Genomic DNA, 18,679 nt, shown 5'->3' on the forward strand with positions numbered 1-18,679 from the left:
CATACAGCCTTTACCATTCTCATAAGGCATATTTGGTCCAGAGATAATTTAGAATATACAGGGCACATTGCCAACTTCAGCCACATAGCTAGAACTTACTTACATCCTCTTCCCTGCCATAACACATAAACACATGTTTACTCAACCCACAGCTCTTGTGATAAAGGAGAGAGCTTGGATAACCACCTTTGGATTGCCCACAGATGGTAACCAATTCTTAGCTAGGAAACCCAGTTGCATCATTAATACTATGAAACCATCCAATCTTTACTGCAGTTTGAGTCCATTCAAAGGGCATGCAACTCACCCACCCAGCACACCAAGGTTATCAATATCAGAAAGCATGTCTTGTAAGATATCAGCTTCAAAGTGGTTCTGGCAAGGGTTAAAACTTCTCTGAACTGAGCCAAGTCAAAATTCATGAAAAATTCCATTCTGGTAACAAATTGAGTAATTTAAACCTATTTCAGCCCATGTTCCTAAAAGATGTAATCCAGGTATGCCAAAGTCACTGCTAACAAGAAGGTCTTAAACAAGGAGACAAGACAGCTGGCTATTTATATAAATGCCCATGGGCTGAAATTTAGATCCAAAGGTATAATACAAAATTGGTGAATTATTCCTTTGAATTCAACTTATCATGCTTCCATCTTTACATACAGCATCTTCCTTAAAAGTAGGATGCTATTTTCCTATTGGGCAAGCCAGTAATGTCAGTTGGCTGGAAAATCTGACAGATCCTTGTCATGACCTATATTCAGTCAACCATGATGCCTGAATGTGTCAAAAATCATGGAGTGGTATCCCCTGATAGTAACCGGAGCTATATTTTTCTACTTGAAGAACCAGAGAAAAAATTAGCCACATGAGAGATCAAGGGATTTAAGGGGATGATATTGTTATCTTTGCAAAAGTCTCTGAATACTGATTGCTTGCCTTCTGAGACTTTCAAAGTGGAGGGCCTTCCTGCTTGTGATATTCTCTCCACAGCTGAAGGTTGAAATTCCTTTCTATACAAGCATGAAGAAGCCGCCTGTCCTGAAACATCTGTGAGATGATCTGCCTAAGCATAATAAATGTGAACGTGATCTTCCTGGGATGTTGATCACTATTTCAAGCAGATCATTCACCCATGACTTGTCCCTTCTGAGTGGGGCTACAAGAACTTTGTAATTCTGGTCCCTCATTTCAGGGATTTACAGATCCACTTGTCCGATTCACATTTTCTCACACAGTAGATGTGATAATAGGAACATTTATTTTTTAAAATAAATCTTGACAAATAAGGAATAAACATTTATATTTTAAGTTACCAATTACATTGAAATCACAATTTTGTACACATAAGGAATTTGCTGACTTTCTGGTACAAGGTTAGCCTTGGGCAGTTTCTCACAGATTTTCAAACATTATTTTTATGCTTGTCACTGTATCTCTATAATTTTTGTAATTTTTATTCATGGCTGTAAATTGCAGTGATTATCTTTATTTTGTACATTCATAGGTTCTATTTCAAGATATTAAAAATGTAAAATCGCATTGGATCTATTAATAGATGCTTCCATACATAATGACAGCTACTAATAATAAAATTAGTAGTAAATATGTTTACAAGTTTGGGGCATATTCCCATTGAAAAGGTCAGTTAGGTAGTATCATAGAAAAATTAAGTTAATTCCCATTGGATGGGTTAAATCATTTGAGTATTTTTATGATATTGGAGATTTGTGATTGGTCACGTAGCATTAGTGATATGTGTTTTAGATATTATTTGGGAAGAAAAACATTTGTTTTGATTATTCAATGGAAATAGAAAGCACTCATTGGCATATAATATTACTTAGAACTATTGTGAATTATTCAAAGGATTTTTGGACAATGTGATTTTGACACATCGGGACTGTTGGTGGACAGTGTATTCATAGATCTGAAATTTATATGGAACTTTTCATTCTTTTGGAATTTAATAGAACTTTTTTAGGACTATTTTTCATAATACTGTACGTTCCTCTTAAATTTTCATTTTGTAACATTAATAATAAAATTGTTTGTTAAGTTTACTATACTTGGTTTTGTTTCTTTCTGTTACTTAGTCTATGACCACAGAGTCATAACACTATTTTTACAGCAATTAGGGGGTAACTGCTAAAAGTACAATTTATGAGATTTCATTGACAGATGAGTGTTGGGAAATAAAAGGCAATCATCTCTAATGATTAACTACCAGGAGGATTTGTTCAAAGCATGATTAGGTTAGGAAAATGTAGCACCTACAGGCAGCACTTATGATAAGTTGTTTATGTAACAATTACAGAAGACTTAATACATACTGCTTGGCAAACAATTAAATGGGCAAAATCATTCTCAAAAGCCAGATTCTCAAATATGTTGACGCATTTATATGATTTGATGATGACTATATGATAATTGTTAAATAAATGGATGAAACAGGTGTTCACAAATCTTTAATTTCTGAGTAGAAAGAAATAATTACAAACATTCTTGCTTTTTATTTTCTCTCTCTCCCTCTCTTAAAAATACAGCTACTTACAAAATATTTTCTACCTATCCTTTCATCTGTCTATATATACATACATGTCTGCTGCTGCTTTTCCAATTATGTCTGCTTTTGAACTCTTTGTAATATACATATCTACGCATTTTATTTACATATATATTTTTAGATAGTATAAACTATTGGCACATTATTGTCAGGAGCCAACAGAGATACAAAGGAAACAAAGGTTTCATTAATGTGATTTCCTCAAAATATACTGTATTTTAAACATAAATTGATACCTTTCTGTAGCATAAAATATCAAGATTGCCAAAATATAAGCACCATAAACTGAGTAATGCCATCTACTGAAGGTACAATAGAGGAGGCCATGGGAAATCAAATCTGCCACCATGGAGACAGAAACTGAGTTTCTGCTTGAGATTGACGTTAAGAGCCTGATAATTTGAGCAATTCATATTTGAGGGAGATAAACTAGATTGAGACAGGTCATACATTTTTTACCTAGATGGACAAGTGTAGAAAGGGGACAAGATCCAATTCATTAGAAAGTCCATGTGTAATGCAGGACAAGATCTGACTTTTCCAATTCATTAGAAAGTCCATGTGTAATGCAGGACAAGATCTGACTTTTCCAATTCATTAGAAAGTCCATGTGTAATGCAGGACAAGATCTGACTTTTCCAATTCATTAGAAAGTCCATGTGTAATGCAGGATGATGTTTCTCATACCAAATGAAAGCTTAAACTAGTGCCACTTGTTGGGGTGGGGGTGAAGCTAAGAGGAGATAATGAGTAAATGTTTCTACCCTTTGTCTAGTTGATATAAAGACATAAAACACTAAATTTTTGTCTTATGGAATTGCTGGATTTGAGAATTTGTGAAGCTTATATTGCTAATGTTAATGTCATCAGGGAAAGTATTCAAAGGAACACATACAATTTGTAACAATATGGTCAATTCAGCATATTCTAGAACTTAACTTTATAGGAATCACTACCAAAACTTCTATGCATCTTCTGTTATGTGGCCTATACAGTTTAAAGCAAATGAAAATAAACAATAATAACCCCCATCTTTTATTCAAAAAGTACCAGGACAATAGATTTTGGAGCAAGCAAAACATAGACAATAAGACTGGTTTCATCTGTGTTTTCCCAAGTTTTGTATAGAATGTCCCATAAAAATTTTACTTTGAATAATTATGTTTCTCAAGTTTCCATCCTTCATATTGAAGAATGCTATGCATATTAAAATTTTGTAATTCACAGTGCTCTGCTGACAGTTTTCAGGGTTCTCATCAATAAGTGAAGAACACTTTGTATGTGTAACAATTATAAAACGACATTACACATTTTGACATCTGGCACTCATTAACAAGATAACCGGGTGGGATTTCGGATTTACAATAGAACACTTTTGATGGTTATACAAATACAATCTTTAATAATGAACGACTTGAATGAGCAATAATTTATGATTTATATGTGCGTGTGTATGATCCAAATATTGGATCAATTAACATAAAATGCAAGGACTTAATAATGAAAATACAAATAAATGGCTTTACACAGTACAGGCATAAGGGGTGAATACTTCACAATGATTTCACAATGAAAGAATGATGTGTTTTACTCAAATAGTAAAGAAATGTAGTATTTTACTCACATAGTAAAATGTATTTACTCAAATAGTGAAATTATGTAAACAAAAAGAGGGAGATATACAAATTATCTTTACAGTCCCAAACACACACTGGGCTTTACAAACCCCAAAAATTGGCCCATGGCTAAAAGATTACATGTACGGAGTTATACACTAAGTCACCAGCACACTCGGCTACCAGTCATACTGGCCAATCAAGCCGTCAGTATGCCAGGTTGGTTAATCAAGCAGTCAGCACCCACCAATCTCAGTTAGCGACGCCTGATCACCTGCTACTCGACCGGCAACACTGTTTATTCAGCTCTACAGCTGCAATGGTTCAGCTTCACAGCTGCTATGGTCAACTTCTTGGGTCAACTCTGATTATTCTGATAACTGATCACTCTGGTCAGCTCTACTCTGGTCACTTGGGTCAGTCCGACCACTCCAATCACTCTGGTCATTCTGTGATCACTCGGATCAGCTCTACAGCTGAAGATGTGCAATTCCTTAAAGTAGACCGCTCACTGACAAGACCTTCCGTAATGTGAAGATTCAATCTTACGGTGAGGCATTTATACGCAGACGAAGTCGTCATATATTGTAAAAGCATTCGGTTTTTCCCACTGAAAGCACTTCGCACATGTGGCATAGGATGAACCAAACTCACTATTTCAAAATATTGTACAATATACATAAATCACCCTCAGGTATCATTGTACACAAAAAACGAAACCCCGAGTACATGTATTTAATATATCAAAGGATTTATACAATTCCATGACACATTCATATGGATTATTCTTGTAGCAAATCATTTATATATATTCACGTGAAATTAAAATAGGTCACTGCAATGTTTGGCCATTATGCTGATTAGTCCTCTGAGAGGAGGGATGGACTAGATGTATATACAGTGATGCAGCCACTCAACAAATGCATTTGTTATGGTTTTCATCTCTCACAGACTCAAGCTTGGAAGTGATTTTCTTGGGTACAAATCCCATTTACTTCTTGGAAAGAGTACAACAGGTGGGTACCCTATAATGTTGTGCAAGTTTCAATGCAAATTGGGATTTCTGGCAGGTGATCATGCAACAGAATACCCACTGTAAGCCAAGTGATGTCCTCCAATTTGCAGAGATAAGAGCTCATGAAGTCTGAAGCTTTTACCATTTGGTCTAAAGGGCAAAGTTTAAGTTGCCACTGGGACAGAAGGATCATCAGAAGAGTCTCATGAATAGGCAGTCCAAAAAGGCAGATCCATGGCTGCATTCATAAGACCCGAGAGGTATACAAATTCCCAGACTGAAATTTGATTCTCTTTGTGAATCGTAAGCACTAATGCAACAATTTCAAGGTATATTCTTGAGGGAGATTCTGTACAAATGATTTTTAAAATCCAGCCCATGTGAATGAAACACTTGGATGAAATGAGATCTGATTTGTCCTTGTTGAGGAGGAATTCAAGGTGAAGCAAATGTGAACAAAGGATTTCAGTTCTTGGTACAAATAGTTGCTCATCTGATGCTTTTGTAGAATTCATCTAGGTGGTTTTATGCAAGAGAAGATGGTTCTAAACAGGGACATGACTCTGTCAATAATTATTGTGAAAACCCATGGACTGGATTCAAACTGAAAACGAGTGCCCTGAACTCATACACAATGTCCTGTATATAAACCTTAAAAACTTCTGGGAAGAGATGTCAAAGGGAATAAGAAGGTATGAATCTTTGTGGTCAAGGCTGACTGTTAAGTCTTCCTGCTAAATGGCAATGAGGACTAATCTCAGCATCTCCATTCTGAACCCTGGCAACCAAATATGCTGGTTTTGAGATCTATGACCAGGATGAAGCTTGCAATTGATCTTGGAAAGACGGAAAGGTCTGGAGGAAAAACATTACGAGTTTATAACAATCTGTATAGCCCTATCAAAGAGACAAAAGGATAGTGCTATTTCTTGCTGCAGAACATAGATTTGTATGGGTCTCTTGGAACACCTATAGCAAAGGGAGTCCAAGACAGTGAGGGTCACTGAACATTATCTAGAGGTCATCTGAGGTCATTTGCAAGACCCATGGATTAATAGGGCAGAGTTTCACCCATGTGGTAAGGTGCTGAAGTCTTCCACCAAGTGGGACATCAGAAATAGGCAGGCAAGCATGGCATCATTTTCTGCCAGAAGGCTGACAGAAGAAAAGCTGGGTTAAAACCAGTCTCTCTTTGTTTTGTCATCAGTGTGACTCTCAGAAACACATGCCTCAGAAGGGTCCTTCCTACTTTACTGGTCAGTCATAGGAAACGAGAGTTGGGCATTGGGTAGTTAGGTCAAGTAATGAGATGAATGTAAGTACTATTGGTCACAGGGCAGACAATTAATCTGATACTAATCAGATAATCATGTGATGAATTTACACAACATAAGTGCAAAATATTCATGGACAATTAAGAAATTTGGACAGAAAACTGATGGAATATGCTTCCTTGAGTGATAAAACCAAAAAAGAATTTCAGAATGATGAAAAAGAACATAATGATGTTTTTGTGAGGCCCCTTGTAAGCACTTGCTAAGCAGGCACAAGAGAACATTTATGGGATTTTGAATCAATCATTCATTCAAAGGGGATACCACTTACAACCATCCTTGCAAGAAAATGACTTTTCAGCTTCTTTATTTCTAAAGTAAGTTAAACTTCATTGTGAATGGTTTTTGTAGCTTGAGAGGACTATATTTTTGAGGTAGTGGATGTACATTGATAAAAATACTATGTCTGGGTAACATATCCAAAGGATAAATAATTTTATACACCATGAGTTGCTAGTAGCAAGAAGTGTCTTGGCATATTCAATGAGTTTCATGAATTTCATGTCAAATATAAAAGATCTCATATGGTATCTATTACATAACACTTTAGATTCTGGCAAAAGGATCTGTATAATGTGAGGATACTAATGAAGGTGAATGCTATGCTAAAAAGATGCAAAACAAACTATCTTGTGAGTTAATAAAAAGTCTATCATCCTTTTTTACTCACTCATGCCCATATTTGGTCAGCAACAGAGCTGTAGCACAAGCTACAGGATTCTTTTCCTTTATCCCCTTGCTGATCGGCAAGAGAGCATCATCATTACTCAAATCTGGAATACTACTCTGTGCATAAGCCAATCTCTGATCAGTTAATGGAAGAGAGGATCTGTGGATGTGAAGCTTCAGAAGCAAATCCCAACACCAGTTGTTAAACTCCTGCTCACTGGTTAACTGCTGATTAACTCCTGATACCATCTGAGGAGCATACAATTAGAAAAGCATTTCACTATATTTGATTGTCTTATATATCCTACATGCTCCTGTGTATATTTACAAAACATTTAAGTATCATCTTCAATATATTCATCCTACTTTGATAAAATATGAAGATCTACCTTTTTCTACAATTTGCAACTTTCAACAGTGATCTTATTTATAGGAATGAAAACCACTGCTATAGCTGATGCTATATAAAACATATGAAGGTTTGCAAACGTTACATTTATGTGACTTTGTAAAAAATAAGATTGTAACATTAATTATAGTTTATAAACAAAGAAGATGAATTAATTTTTTTGGACATTTATTCATCAAGATACAAATGCAACTTGCAATATTCATTGCTTGCCAAGTTTGCATATCATACAGTAATTTACAGGACACTAAACATAACACTGCCCAAAACAGACTAGCTTTAAATACAGGGATGATATGTCCACTGAGCTTAACCTGACAAGATCTTATAGCCACTTTAATTACCAGCCTATAGCCATTTTATTTTCCATCCTTCACCTCTCAACTTCTCAAGCATCATTTACAACAGAAAGACTATCCATACTAAGCATGCTTATAATCATAAGACAATATTAAATGTCCACTTCCATCAAGCAGAATCTTCCATATATTTAAACAAGGTCATAATATTATGCATGCACTGGCATTGTTTCAAGTTATGAAAATATAACTGGTACTAATGATATTTATGGTTGCACATGAGCCAAATGTACTCATAGATTTGTTTGTACATTTTATGTTACAAAACAGCAAATGGAGCCGATACCTGTTTCATTCCTTCCATAATGGCAGAGCCATAGTTCTTCCCCATCGTAAACTTTTGGTAGGCTTCTGTAATCAATACAGCAATCTGCTTGTGTAGCCGCCATGGAATCACAAGCCTGTCACCCTTAGATATAATAATAAAGCAATCCCTTGTCAGAAGACATTCAATCTTGCCATAATAATATTATGTATTTTTAGTGTAAAGATTACATATCAACTTACTGAAATATTCATAAGCAAAATGATAGGAACTTACTCAGCATCTGCACATGAGGTAAATTATAGTAGCTGTCTGAATGGCTGAGTCAACAAACAAGAGATAAATAATGCTACTTGTCTGAATGGCTGTGTCAACACACAAGAGATAAATAATGTTATTTGTCTGAATGGCTGTGTCAACACACAAGAGATAAATAATGCTACTTGTCTGAATGACTGTGTCAATACAAAATAGGTAAATTATGACACTTGTCTGAATACATGTGTCAATACACAAGAGGTATATTATGTTGTACTTGTCTGAATGACTGTGTCAATACACAAGAGATAAATAATGCTACTTGTCTACATGACTGTGTGATCAAAGTTCCTGACCTAAAAGTCTTGCATTTAAAGCTTGGTCACCTGACACGTCACCAGCTGCAAATCTTATTTCAAATGAATTTGTTTGTAAGCATCCCCAATTCATGAGCAAGCTTATCAGAAACCCTGCAATAAATTAAGAATGTACCAGTATGCAGCCCATCTGGAATGGATGAAACGGTCATTAAAAGAAAACTTATATAGAACATTGTTGCATGCACCTATCAGCCTATACATGCCAGGCAACAACAATCTGGGTCTAATGAGAAAAAATGATGTATCCATCCCTCCAATTCCAGAACCATGAATCCTTTAACATTTTTGGCAAAAATAATAACCTTAAACATTACTTTTCCTCATGAATTAGCTGCATGTTTATTTTTTCTTCCTCTCTACAGGTATTTTTCAGAGAATAACAGTCTATCAACTGATTTCTTGTTATGCTAATACTGCAAAGATTTCATTTAAATAACATACAATACACAGGTTCAGTGTAAACTTTATTGTAAATATAAACAAATCTTTGGCATAATGGGGACAAATCCTGTCACAGCACACTGCACCAGACAAGCTCTGAATTTTTCTATAGGTTTACCTCAGGAAGACAGACTTGGGGGAGTTTGTAGGGTTGTGAAGAGTGTCACCTGAATGTAGAGCCTCAAGGGATTGATACGAGGTATATAGGGACACTGATAACTGAAACTCGGTAAGTCTGATCATGAGGATTGCCATGATAATAAACGTTAGCCAATTTGGCAAAGGCCCCCCCCCCGAACAGAGCTGGAACAGTACGCTATGCAAGATATATCCCAAATAAACAAGATGGTGGAAGGAGGGGAGGAGGATGGTTCTTTCCGCAAATAATGTTAAAAATTAAATACAGCATCTACACTGAAAGAAACGCATCTCTACAGGCATCACAGTTGCTATATGAATGATGCCCTAACTGACACAATGTTTGATTACATGCTCCAGCTCAGTTATCTGATTGGTTCAACATGACAACATATCTAAATTTATTTACTAGCTTTTTAATATGTATTGGCTGCAATGACTTCAAGTCTGGGCAGAGAAACCATAGTAGACAAAGAGAGGCCCAGCAAGGGGCCAGAGAAGGATGCATTGTGTATTACTTAAACTACATTTAATCAGTTAAATTATAATTTAAATGATGCTCAATACATATGTTCAGTATAAACTTTATTGTAAATATAAATAATCTTTGAAATAATGGCGGAAAATCCTGTCAAAGCGCACTGTACCAGCCAAGCTCTGAATGTTTCTATAGGAATACTTCAGGAAGAGAGACTTGGGGGAGTCTGTAGGGTTGTGAAGAGCGTCTGACACCTGTATGTGCATTTGCAACGGGCTGATATGAGGTACATAGGGACACATAACTGAAACTCGACAAGTATGATCCTGAGGAATACTATGATAACAAACATCAGCCAATACATGGACCATAGGAAGCGGATATGAATTATATGGGCATAATAGTTGAGTACATTTAATTGGGGTCAAAAGCAAAGTTGTGAATGCATGAAACTTGGTAATGCACCAAAAAACGAAGTGAAGGGAGCCTTGTGACTATGGAACAGTGTGACTGTAATGAAGGCCCCCAATTTAAGGAAATGTAAGGATAGATAATGATTGAGAATGCAGTAACATGGGAAACACATGAACTAGGTTTCGAACCACATGATAATCTTGATGTGCCTAAAGGTTTCAATATTAGATATATGTATTAGATAACCAGTTAGGAATTCACATGTCTACTAATAGAAGATACAGCCGAAATGACAATGTAACATAGGATGTAACAATGAATGACTGGAAATACAATGTCTCTGAAGTTTTCCAAAATTGTATGATGGTATCACTAAGTAAAGAAGTAGGAATAGTGCACTGATCGACACAAGTGTGAACAGACAAGTGAGGCACATGCTGTGACATCTGCCTCTACACAAAGCTAACTCTATCGGGGTGCACCTGAATATATCTACAATATACATTAGAGGACCATCGATCCAAGGTTGAATCAGATGGTCTGAAATTCCAGCCTGAGCAGCACTGGTAGCTGCCCTGATGTGGAAGGTGTGTCCATTATAGCGATGTGAATCATAACCTAACTTGAGCAAAACAGCCTTAATGGTAGCGATAAAGATAGTTCTACTTAAGGTGCGACTGTTATATTTGAGGAACAGTAGATCACAAAGGCAAGCTCCAGCTAATATCCAAGTACGATGGAATTTCCTCATCACATGGAAAGGACATCATAGTTCATATCATTAATATGATATCCACACCTTGACGGAAAATGTCAGTCTCAGATGCTCTATGATGTAAAATGAATATTATGTCTGACATACACAGATTGTTTGTTGCAGAAAATAATGGGCTCCACAAATAGCAAATTATCCACACAGCAAAAAAAAGCATAAGAAGCCAGAGAAGGATGCATTGTGTATCACTTAAACTAAGTTTAATCAATTAAATTATAATAAAAATTAACTTTCTGACATGTCATATGCTTGAGGTTCAATCATTGTGGTGAAAACTATAAAATCCTGGGTCATTTATGATTTCATACAATCCAAAAAAAAATTCTCTATCAGTGTAGCTTGAGATTTTATTGTATATGCATGTTAGACTTTTTCTGCATCAATGTAAATCCAGCCTGTGACCTAAAACAAATATTCAAAATAGCTGACATTCTGCATTTCTGACCAATGGATTTTCTACATGTACACACAAAGGGAGACTGAAGTACCTTAATTTGTCTTTCTGATAATAAATATGAAGAAAGCCCAACTGGCTAAAATGTTGTTAATGTCATCTATAATATTAGTAATCATCTTTGCTTTCTAAAAGTGGGAGTTCACCCCAAGTATGTAGTTATTCATTTGAACCCTGTGATAATCATATTGACGTAGATCCCCAAATTATCTGCTACACTGAATACTTAATCAAAAGTAATTCACACCAACAAAGGCATTCCCCAATTCTTCTTGAAATATTATATGGTCCAACAGAAAACTATGTACCTTCCTTCTGTAACATTGAGAAACAATATTATATGCACTAGTATATCAAATTTTTCTGAATTACTTTTCTTTCTTTTTACCTGTGTCTGGAATTTTCTAAATATCATTCTGAAAGCAGATTTTTCACAACAAATTTATTTGTTGTTGTTGTAGGGTTTAACGCCATTTTACAGCACAAGATAGGCTATACATGGCGGCTAGTATAAATGGTGGAGGAAGAATCCGGGAAAACCACGGAAAGATCCACCGACCCATGAGAATATACTGGTAAGTTTTCTCACAGACCCACATTGGCCAAATCCAAGACTCAAACCCACACAGAAAGAGGTGAGATGGCAGTGATCCATAATGGTGAGCGCTTTAGACCACTCTGCCATTCGGGGCCTCCAACAAATTGTTATCATTCTACAAAACCAAGAATGGTTGGGATCTCTGCCATCATAACTGTTCTCTTTCTAATGTGAAGCCATTAAGTTTTAACATCCATACATGCCTTCATTTTGAAGGACCTATATTTTCTTAATAGATTAGTTAAATACCATTTAAACTCACAACAAGACCAACTTTATTTCAAGGTTGATGCCTACAAATTATTTTTGTCAAGGTTGATGCCTACAAATTATTTTTGTCAAGGTTGATGCCTACAAATTATTTTTGTCAAGGTTGATGCCTACAAATTATTTTTGTCAAGGTTGATGCCTACAAATTATTTTTGTCAAGGTTGATGCCTACAAATTATTTTTGTCAAGGTTGATGCTTACAAATTATTTTAAGTACAAGTCATTAGACATTATTGTATAATCTAAGTAAAAAGGGACCATGTTATTAATAAAAAATTGTCACTTATAAATAAGTAGCATAATGCTTTGGAAGCATTTTATTCCTGGATCTGTAACTGATGCTTGATAAAGTCATGTGAAACATAAGCTACCTGACAACTTTAAAAACATGAAATGTATCCAGATGATGTGTATACTCGGTATAATTAAATAAACCCTGTTTCAGGAATGTGTAGGCAAACTTTGAAGACAAGTAGGGGCTATAACTCAAAATATATTGACAAGAAAGCAATTTGTGATCAGTGGAATGTACCTGACATTTTAAACTAGACACTGATACAACTATCTGTCCTCTCTTTAAAATGGGATGGGTGGAACAAAAAAGGTCACACAACTTTGTGAAACTCACATTTATTTGAATGAAATAAATATTCTTTCATATCTGGAGTTGGATTCAATCATTAAAAAGATTATTGTGCAGACCATGTGATTGCTAACCAGTCATGATCACAGCTGTTGTTAAATACATGCACACAGACCTACCCCATTATTTAGTCCCCAGTTGAAGTTACTCAGGATGACTCGAGCAAGCTGATTAGAGGAGTGATGAAGATCCAATGTAAGCAGCCACTGCCTAATGATGACAAGATCTGCATCTGTTGGCAACCAGAATGGAAGAGGTAGCCCTTTGTATAAGTACAATGCAGTCTGAAAATGTATATTAAATTCACAACTTACTTCAGTGTTATTTTTAGCTTTGAAGGTATCGGCAGTACCATCTCAAATGGTCAAGGCAAATTTATGCACAGTGATTTTTTTTACCACAGTGTGGCTTTGGTTCACTAATGCAAGAATGTTCAGTTAATATCAAATTATAATATAACATGAGACCCAAGAGAATACTGCAATTCAACTGCACTCAATAAAGTCATTCCTCTGTATTAAAACCCTCAATCTAACAGGAAATTATTTTCTGCATATCTTTTCAAGTTTTTTGCTAAAAGGTAAAAGGAAAGTTTAACAAAAAGTATCAGATCAGCAAATGAAACCAGCACAGCAACTGAGGAGTACCCTTCTTCCAGGGGCTGTAACAATAACTTTAAATGGCACTGGGTGATACCATCATCACAGGGGCTGTAACAATAACTTAAAATGGCACTGAGTAATACCCTTCTCCCAGGTGCTGTAACTATAGCTTTACATGGCACTGGGTAATACCCCTCTGACTGGGACTGTAACAATAACTTTACATGGCACTGGGTAGTACCCTTTTAACTGGGCTATAACAATAGCTTTACTTGATACTGGGTAGTACCCTTTCACTGGGGCTATAACAATAGCTTTACATGATACCAGGTAATATCCTTCATCCTGGGGCCTGTGACAATAACTTTACATGGCATTGGGTAATTCGTTTCTCCCAATGGCTGTAACAATAACTTTATATAGCACTCAATAATACCCTTTTCCCGGGGCCGTAACAATAAATTTACATGGCAATGGTTAATACCCTTCTCCCAGGGGCTATAACAATAGCTTTACAGACGCTGGGTAATACCCTTCTCCCTGGGGCTGTAACAATAACTTTATATAGCACTGAGTAATACCCTTCTCCCAGGGGCTGTAACAATAACTTTACAATGCACTGGGTAATACCCTTCTCCCAGGGGATGTAACAATAACTTTACAATGCACTGAGTAGTACCATTCTCCCAGGGGATGTAACAATAACTTGACATAGTACTGGGTCGTACCCTTGTCCCTAGGGCTGAAACAATAAGTTGTGACTGCACTAGGTAGAACCCTTCTCCCAAAGGCTGTAACATCACCAGTTTCTCAAAATTCCATGAGTATAATCCTAGGGCTGTTTCTGTAAAACATGCTTGGGATGTTGGAAGCCAATTTCAATGTAAAGCAGTCACCCACAGATGCTGTTTAGAATTTTATTTCATTTTCATATGAATAAGTTTGAGTAACTGGAGTACCCCAACATATATTTGTAAAATGCAATTGACTTCTTCCCTGGGTACCATTTGTGTTTAAACAGAATACCCCTGGGTACCAAATGCATTTAAATGGAATAGCCCTTAGCAAACAGGACAAAGCCTAAGAGTTCAAATGATGTAAAGTAACATAGATTTTCAATCTATGTATTTTACAAAGTTCTAGAAACCTGATCTAAAAACTACTGTTAACATGTATAGATTTTTGGTCTTTCTGTCATAAAATCTAATTCATTTTGGTCAACCTAGTCAGGTTAAGCCTTGTAAACATTAGGCTAGTTTTGATATCTGCCCAAAACTGAGACCAGGTGGCTGTAAAGAAGTTAATTTTTCACCCCCCTGCACCTGTCAAGATGAAACAGGTAATCCCAAACAATGCCCAACAAACATGTAACCAAGCAGTAAAATGAAAGTCATGCAAAATTAAATTTCTTTGGATTTACTTAGGAGAGAAGAACAATCCTTTTCATCTATTCCCATCTAAGCTTACATTACAATTGTAATTTTTTTAAAATACTGGAAACCATAACATTTTGCACCATTATATTTTCACAAATTCTACAGAGCGCATTCACAACAATTTTTTCTATCACCTATTTTGAAACTGTACATATTGTATATGTATTCTGACAAGACATACCATGCATGTATTTTGACCAGACATATTGTATATACATTTTGACCAGAATTACTGTATATGTATACTGACCAGATATATTGTATATTTATTCTGACTAAACGTATTGTATAATTATTTATTTTAGCTAGACATACTGTATATGTAATCTACAAAAAATATGAATAAAAGAATATCATAAAATCTGCAAGAATATTATGCCTGTGAAAACTTGTGTTTTATACTTGATTCTAAATATATTTTTGATACTGATCAACCTACCACTCCAAGATTGTCTATCACTTCATGAACCCTCTGTGTCAGCAAGGACATCATACCCGGGTGACACGTCGAGACTGTGTACAGAAGTTCTCGACCCATCTTAGAAAACAGCTCCCTAGTCTCAGCACACACATAGGCAACCTGGAATCAAATATTAATTATGTTACTTATAATGACGTAGAGTTCCTCAAATATATGCTGATAGAGACCCAAATTTGCAGTTGCATATTGTGCTCACAGATCTCGGTCTTTACAGCTTGTTGGGAGTAATCTAGTGAACAAACATAAATCCTGTTCTGAGAGCATATTATGCAGTGTCAGATCATGCTGTATATTGTTTGCAGTTATATTCAACTTATAAGCAAGTATATATGGCACCATATTTATTTAATACACTCATGTTTATAACAAGCCTATACATCACTGTCACAAATGTATGGGGCTGGCCATCTTATCATGTGGAAAATAATGCTAACCATGCAACCTATTCAATGACATTTATAATGAAGGAAGTATGTCCCTGTAATGTGCTTTGTGCAACTAATTCACTAATACATCATGAAACAAGATTACCATGAATGTCACATTATCCAACTGCCTCATATTTAATGGTCATTTATGTATGACCCAGCAGGATATGGTTGATTCTAGAGACTAATGACCAATGGGCTTTAATGACCAGGACCTTTGGTCATAGTATACATATACAGTCTTGAACAAATCTTAATGTTCAGAAAAGATTATTTTCTTATTAGACTTACTACAACAGTAAGCTCCTACGTTTAGATGCCTTAATTTTAAAGGTTTCTTTCTACTTTGTGCAAACTATACAAAGTCTACAGCCTACTTTTAAACAAAATTTATTACACAAAACCAACTTTTCTTTATGATGTAATGACTTTGACCTTTGTTACACCGAAACCATTAGGCCTTTTCCCTACTTTACCTGCAAGCCTGCCACAAACATTTGTTAATATATGTGGTCCAGAACTAAAGTTATTATGCAAACAAGAGTCCCTTGATAGGATGACACTATACTGCCAAAAAGAATCTCCAGAAATCCAAGATAAGGCTATTTTCTCTTTTGTAAGTGCTTTGTGTTCAAACAATCTCTGTCATTCTTGAGTGATGACAAGACTTTTAATTGGCTTCCATGTTGGCCATATTGGATAGAGATCAACACCATTTTCATTTAGAACCAAGCAGATATCATAATAGGTCTTTTGGTAAAAACCCTATGTCAATGTGATACCTTATATTAATTTACTTATTCTGTTGGGTGTCAATGTGTGTGGTCTTGCAAACAATTACAACTTGTCCATACTTCAATTTTTAATTGATGGAGGAGGTCATAATGTCTTCACAGATGGAAGAGTGTCTGTTGCATTTTTAATTCCATAGCAACCATAAAATCCATTTTAAAAAATTACCCCACAAATGAAGGAAACTTCACTGTAGAAAACATTATAAAGAAACAAGTTGCATATTATATGTGCATGTTTCCTGAGATACTGTTATTATTAAATCACCACCAAAATGTCACTGCACAATAATAATTTTTTTCAGAAATGTAACATACTCCGATAATTTCAAAGTCTAGACTGACATGAGTTATCAGCATTCATCAATTCTCTTAAAGTTGCTACTTTTGGAAATGGTACTTTGTAATGTCCAACAAGATAACGGCTTTTGTCAAGGCTGCTTTTAATTTAGCAAGGTCAAAAGCTATAACAGTGATGTTATTCTGACATTCACAAGGACTCTTAGGTGATTCTTATACAAAGCTTACACCATGGTAAGCTTGACAAATATACTGTTGCATTATAATAGAAATATGAAATACTCATTAAACTAACTTCAAACACAGTGAGTGTAATGGCCTGTACTATATCTTCATTATCCACTGAGCAAGATTCTGTGATGCTAGTCATGGCAGTCAGTAGGTAGATGGCTTCTGATTGGGGCACCAGCTGTATCACATCACACAGCTGAATCCTGCTACCTGCATCTGAAAAAGTCATATAGCGTTCTGAGCATAAAGTAACTGATGTTACACTTTACAACAATACTGAGCCAAAATCCTTGTAAATCATTATTCATGAGAAAGCAAATTTAAAGTAAATTATTTTTCTCCAAGAATACTTTCTTGATCATATTAATGTGATACAGTGAGACAAAAATGGCCTATTTGTAGTCCCACCTTGCAGCAAGGTTTACTCACTGGACACCCCCAAAGTGTACAAATCTGATGATAAACCAAATGATGAATATATCTTTCTGTATGGATAACCGGACCCTTGAAAGGAAGAATGTTGGATAGAACATTGAGTCTGTTGGGCATGTGTCTGATTTGTACAATGATCTGAAGCACTGACAAACCAGCAAACATAGGCCTGGTGATTTGGTGCCCCTGTTTGAGGTAGTTACCACTGTGGATTTGTCCAACATAATCAGGACTGCCTTCTCGATGAGTCTGACCTTTAGAACTGAAAGACCTTTATGATAACTTTCATATGGAGGAAGATATGAAGAGGCAGTTCCCCTGGACCCCATTTGTCACTGTATTCAAAGTCTGGCAAAATGTTATTGTTGTTGTTGTTGTAGAATTTAACACCATTTCTCAGCACAAGATAGGCTATACATGGCAGCCAGTATAAATGGTGGAGGAAGAATCCGGGAAAACCCTGGGAAGAACCACTGACCCATGAGAAGCTACTGGCAGGCTTTCCCATGTACCCACGCTACTGGCAAAATGTGGGCTCCCCAACCATACCTACTGGTGTCTATACATACCATAACTTGTGTTTGGCACTTCTCCAGAGGAATACCTGTCATGAGCCAACCATGGATGCACCACTGACACTGGAATTTGTGATACTGACCTTTTAATCTAGAGGACTGGAGAAAGGGTGCCATTGAGCTAACAAAGTCATTTGTACAGGTACATTTAAAGATGGACCAGTGGAGTCTAACCTACTATTGCACTGACTCTCTCACTGATTTCCCTGTCCTGTTAGAAACAACTCATGAATCTGACAAGCCATATGACATAGACATGAGGCAACCATTGACATGGAGGATGTTGAACAGAACAATGTGAGACGCAATCCAGAATTTGATAAA

At 36.0% G+C, this 18,679-nt stretch overlaps 1 protein-coding gene across 3 annotated transcripts in view; it reads right to left on the minus strand.

Annotated features, from left to right (window-relative positions):
- Window positions 1-18,679, minus strand: part of LOC149796144 (ectopic P granules protein 5 homolog) — a 262,648-nt gene that overhangs the window by 150,293 nt on the left and 93,676 nt on the right. For all 3 annotated transcript variants that reach the window (XM_089966059.1, XM_089966057.1, XM_089966058.1), the window contains exons 14-18: window positions 17,413-17,564; window positions 15,557-15,697; window positions 13,199-13,363; window positions 8,252-8,374; window positions 7,199-7,446 (exon numbers count right to left, since the gene is read on the minus strand). In XM_089966059.1, coding sequence (XP_089822185.1) covers window positions 7,199-7,446; window positions 8,252-8,374; window positions 13,199-13,363; window positions 15,557-15,697; window positions 17,413-17,564 — 829 coding nt within the window. The remainder of the gene's footprint in view (window positions 1-7,198; window positions 7,447-8,251; window positions 8,375-13,198; window positions 13,364-15,556; window positions 15,698-17,412; window positions 17,565-18,679) is intronic.

The sequence above is a fragment of the Sinohyriopsis cumingii genome, chromosome 7, assembly GCF_028554795.1.
Source record: "Sinohyriopsis cumingii isolate HCF-2022 chromosome 7, ASM2855479v2, whole genome shotgun sequence".
Lineage (NCBI taxonomy): Eukaryota > Metazoa > Mollusca > Bivalvia > Unionida > Unionidae > Sinohyriopsis > Sinohyriopsis cumingii.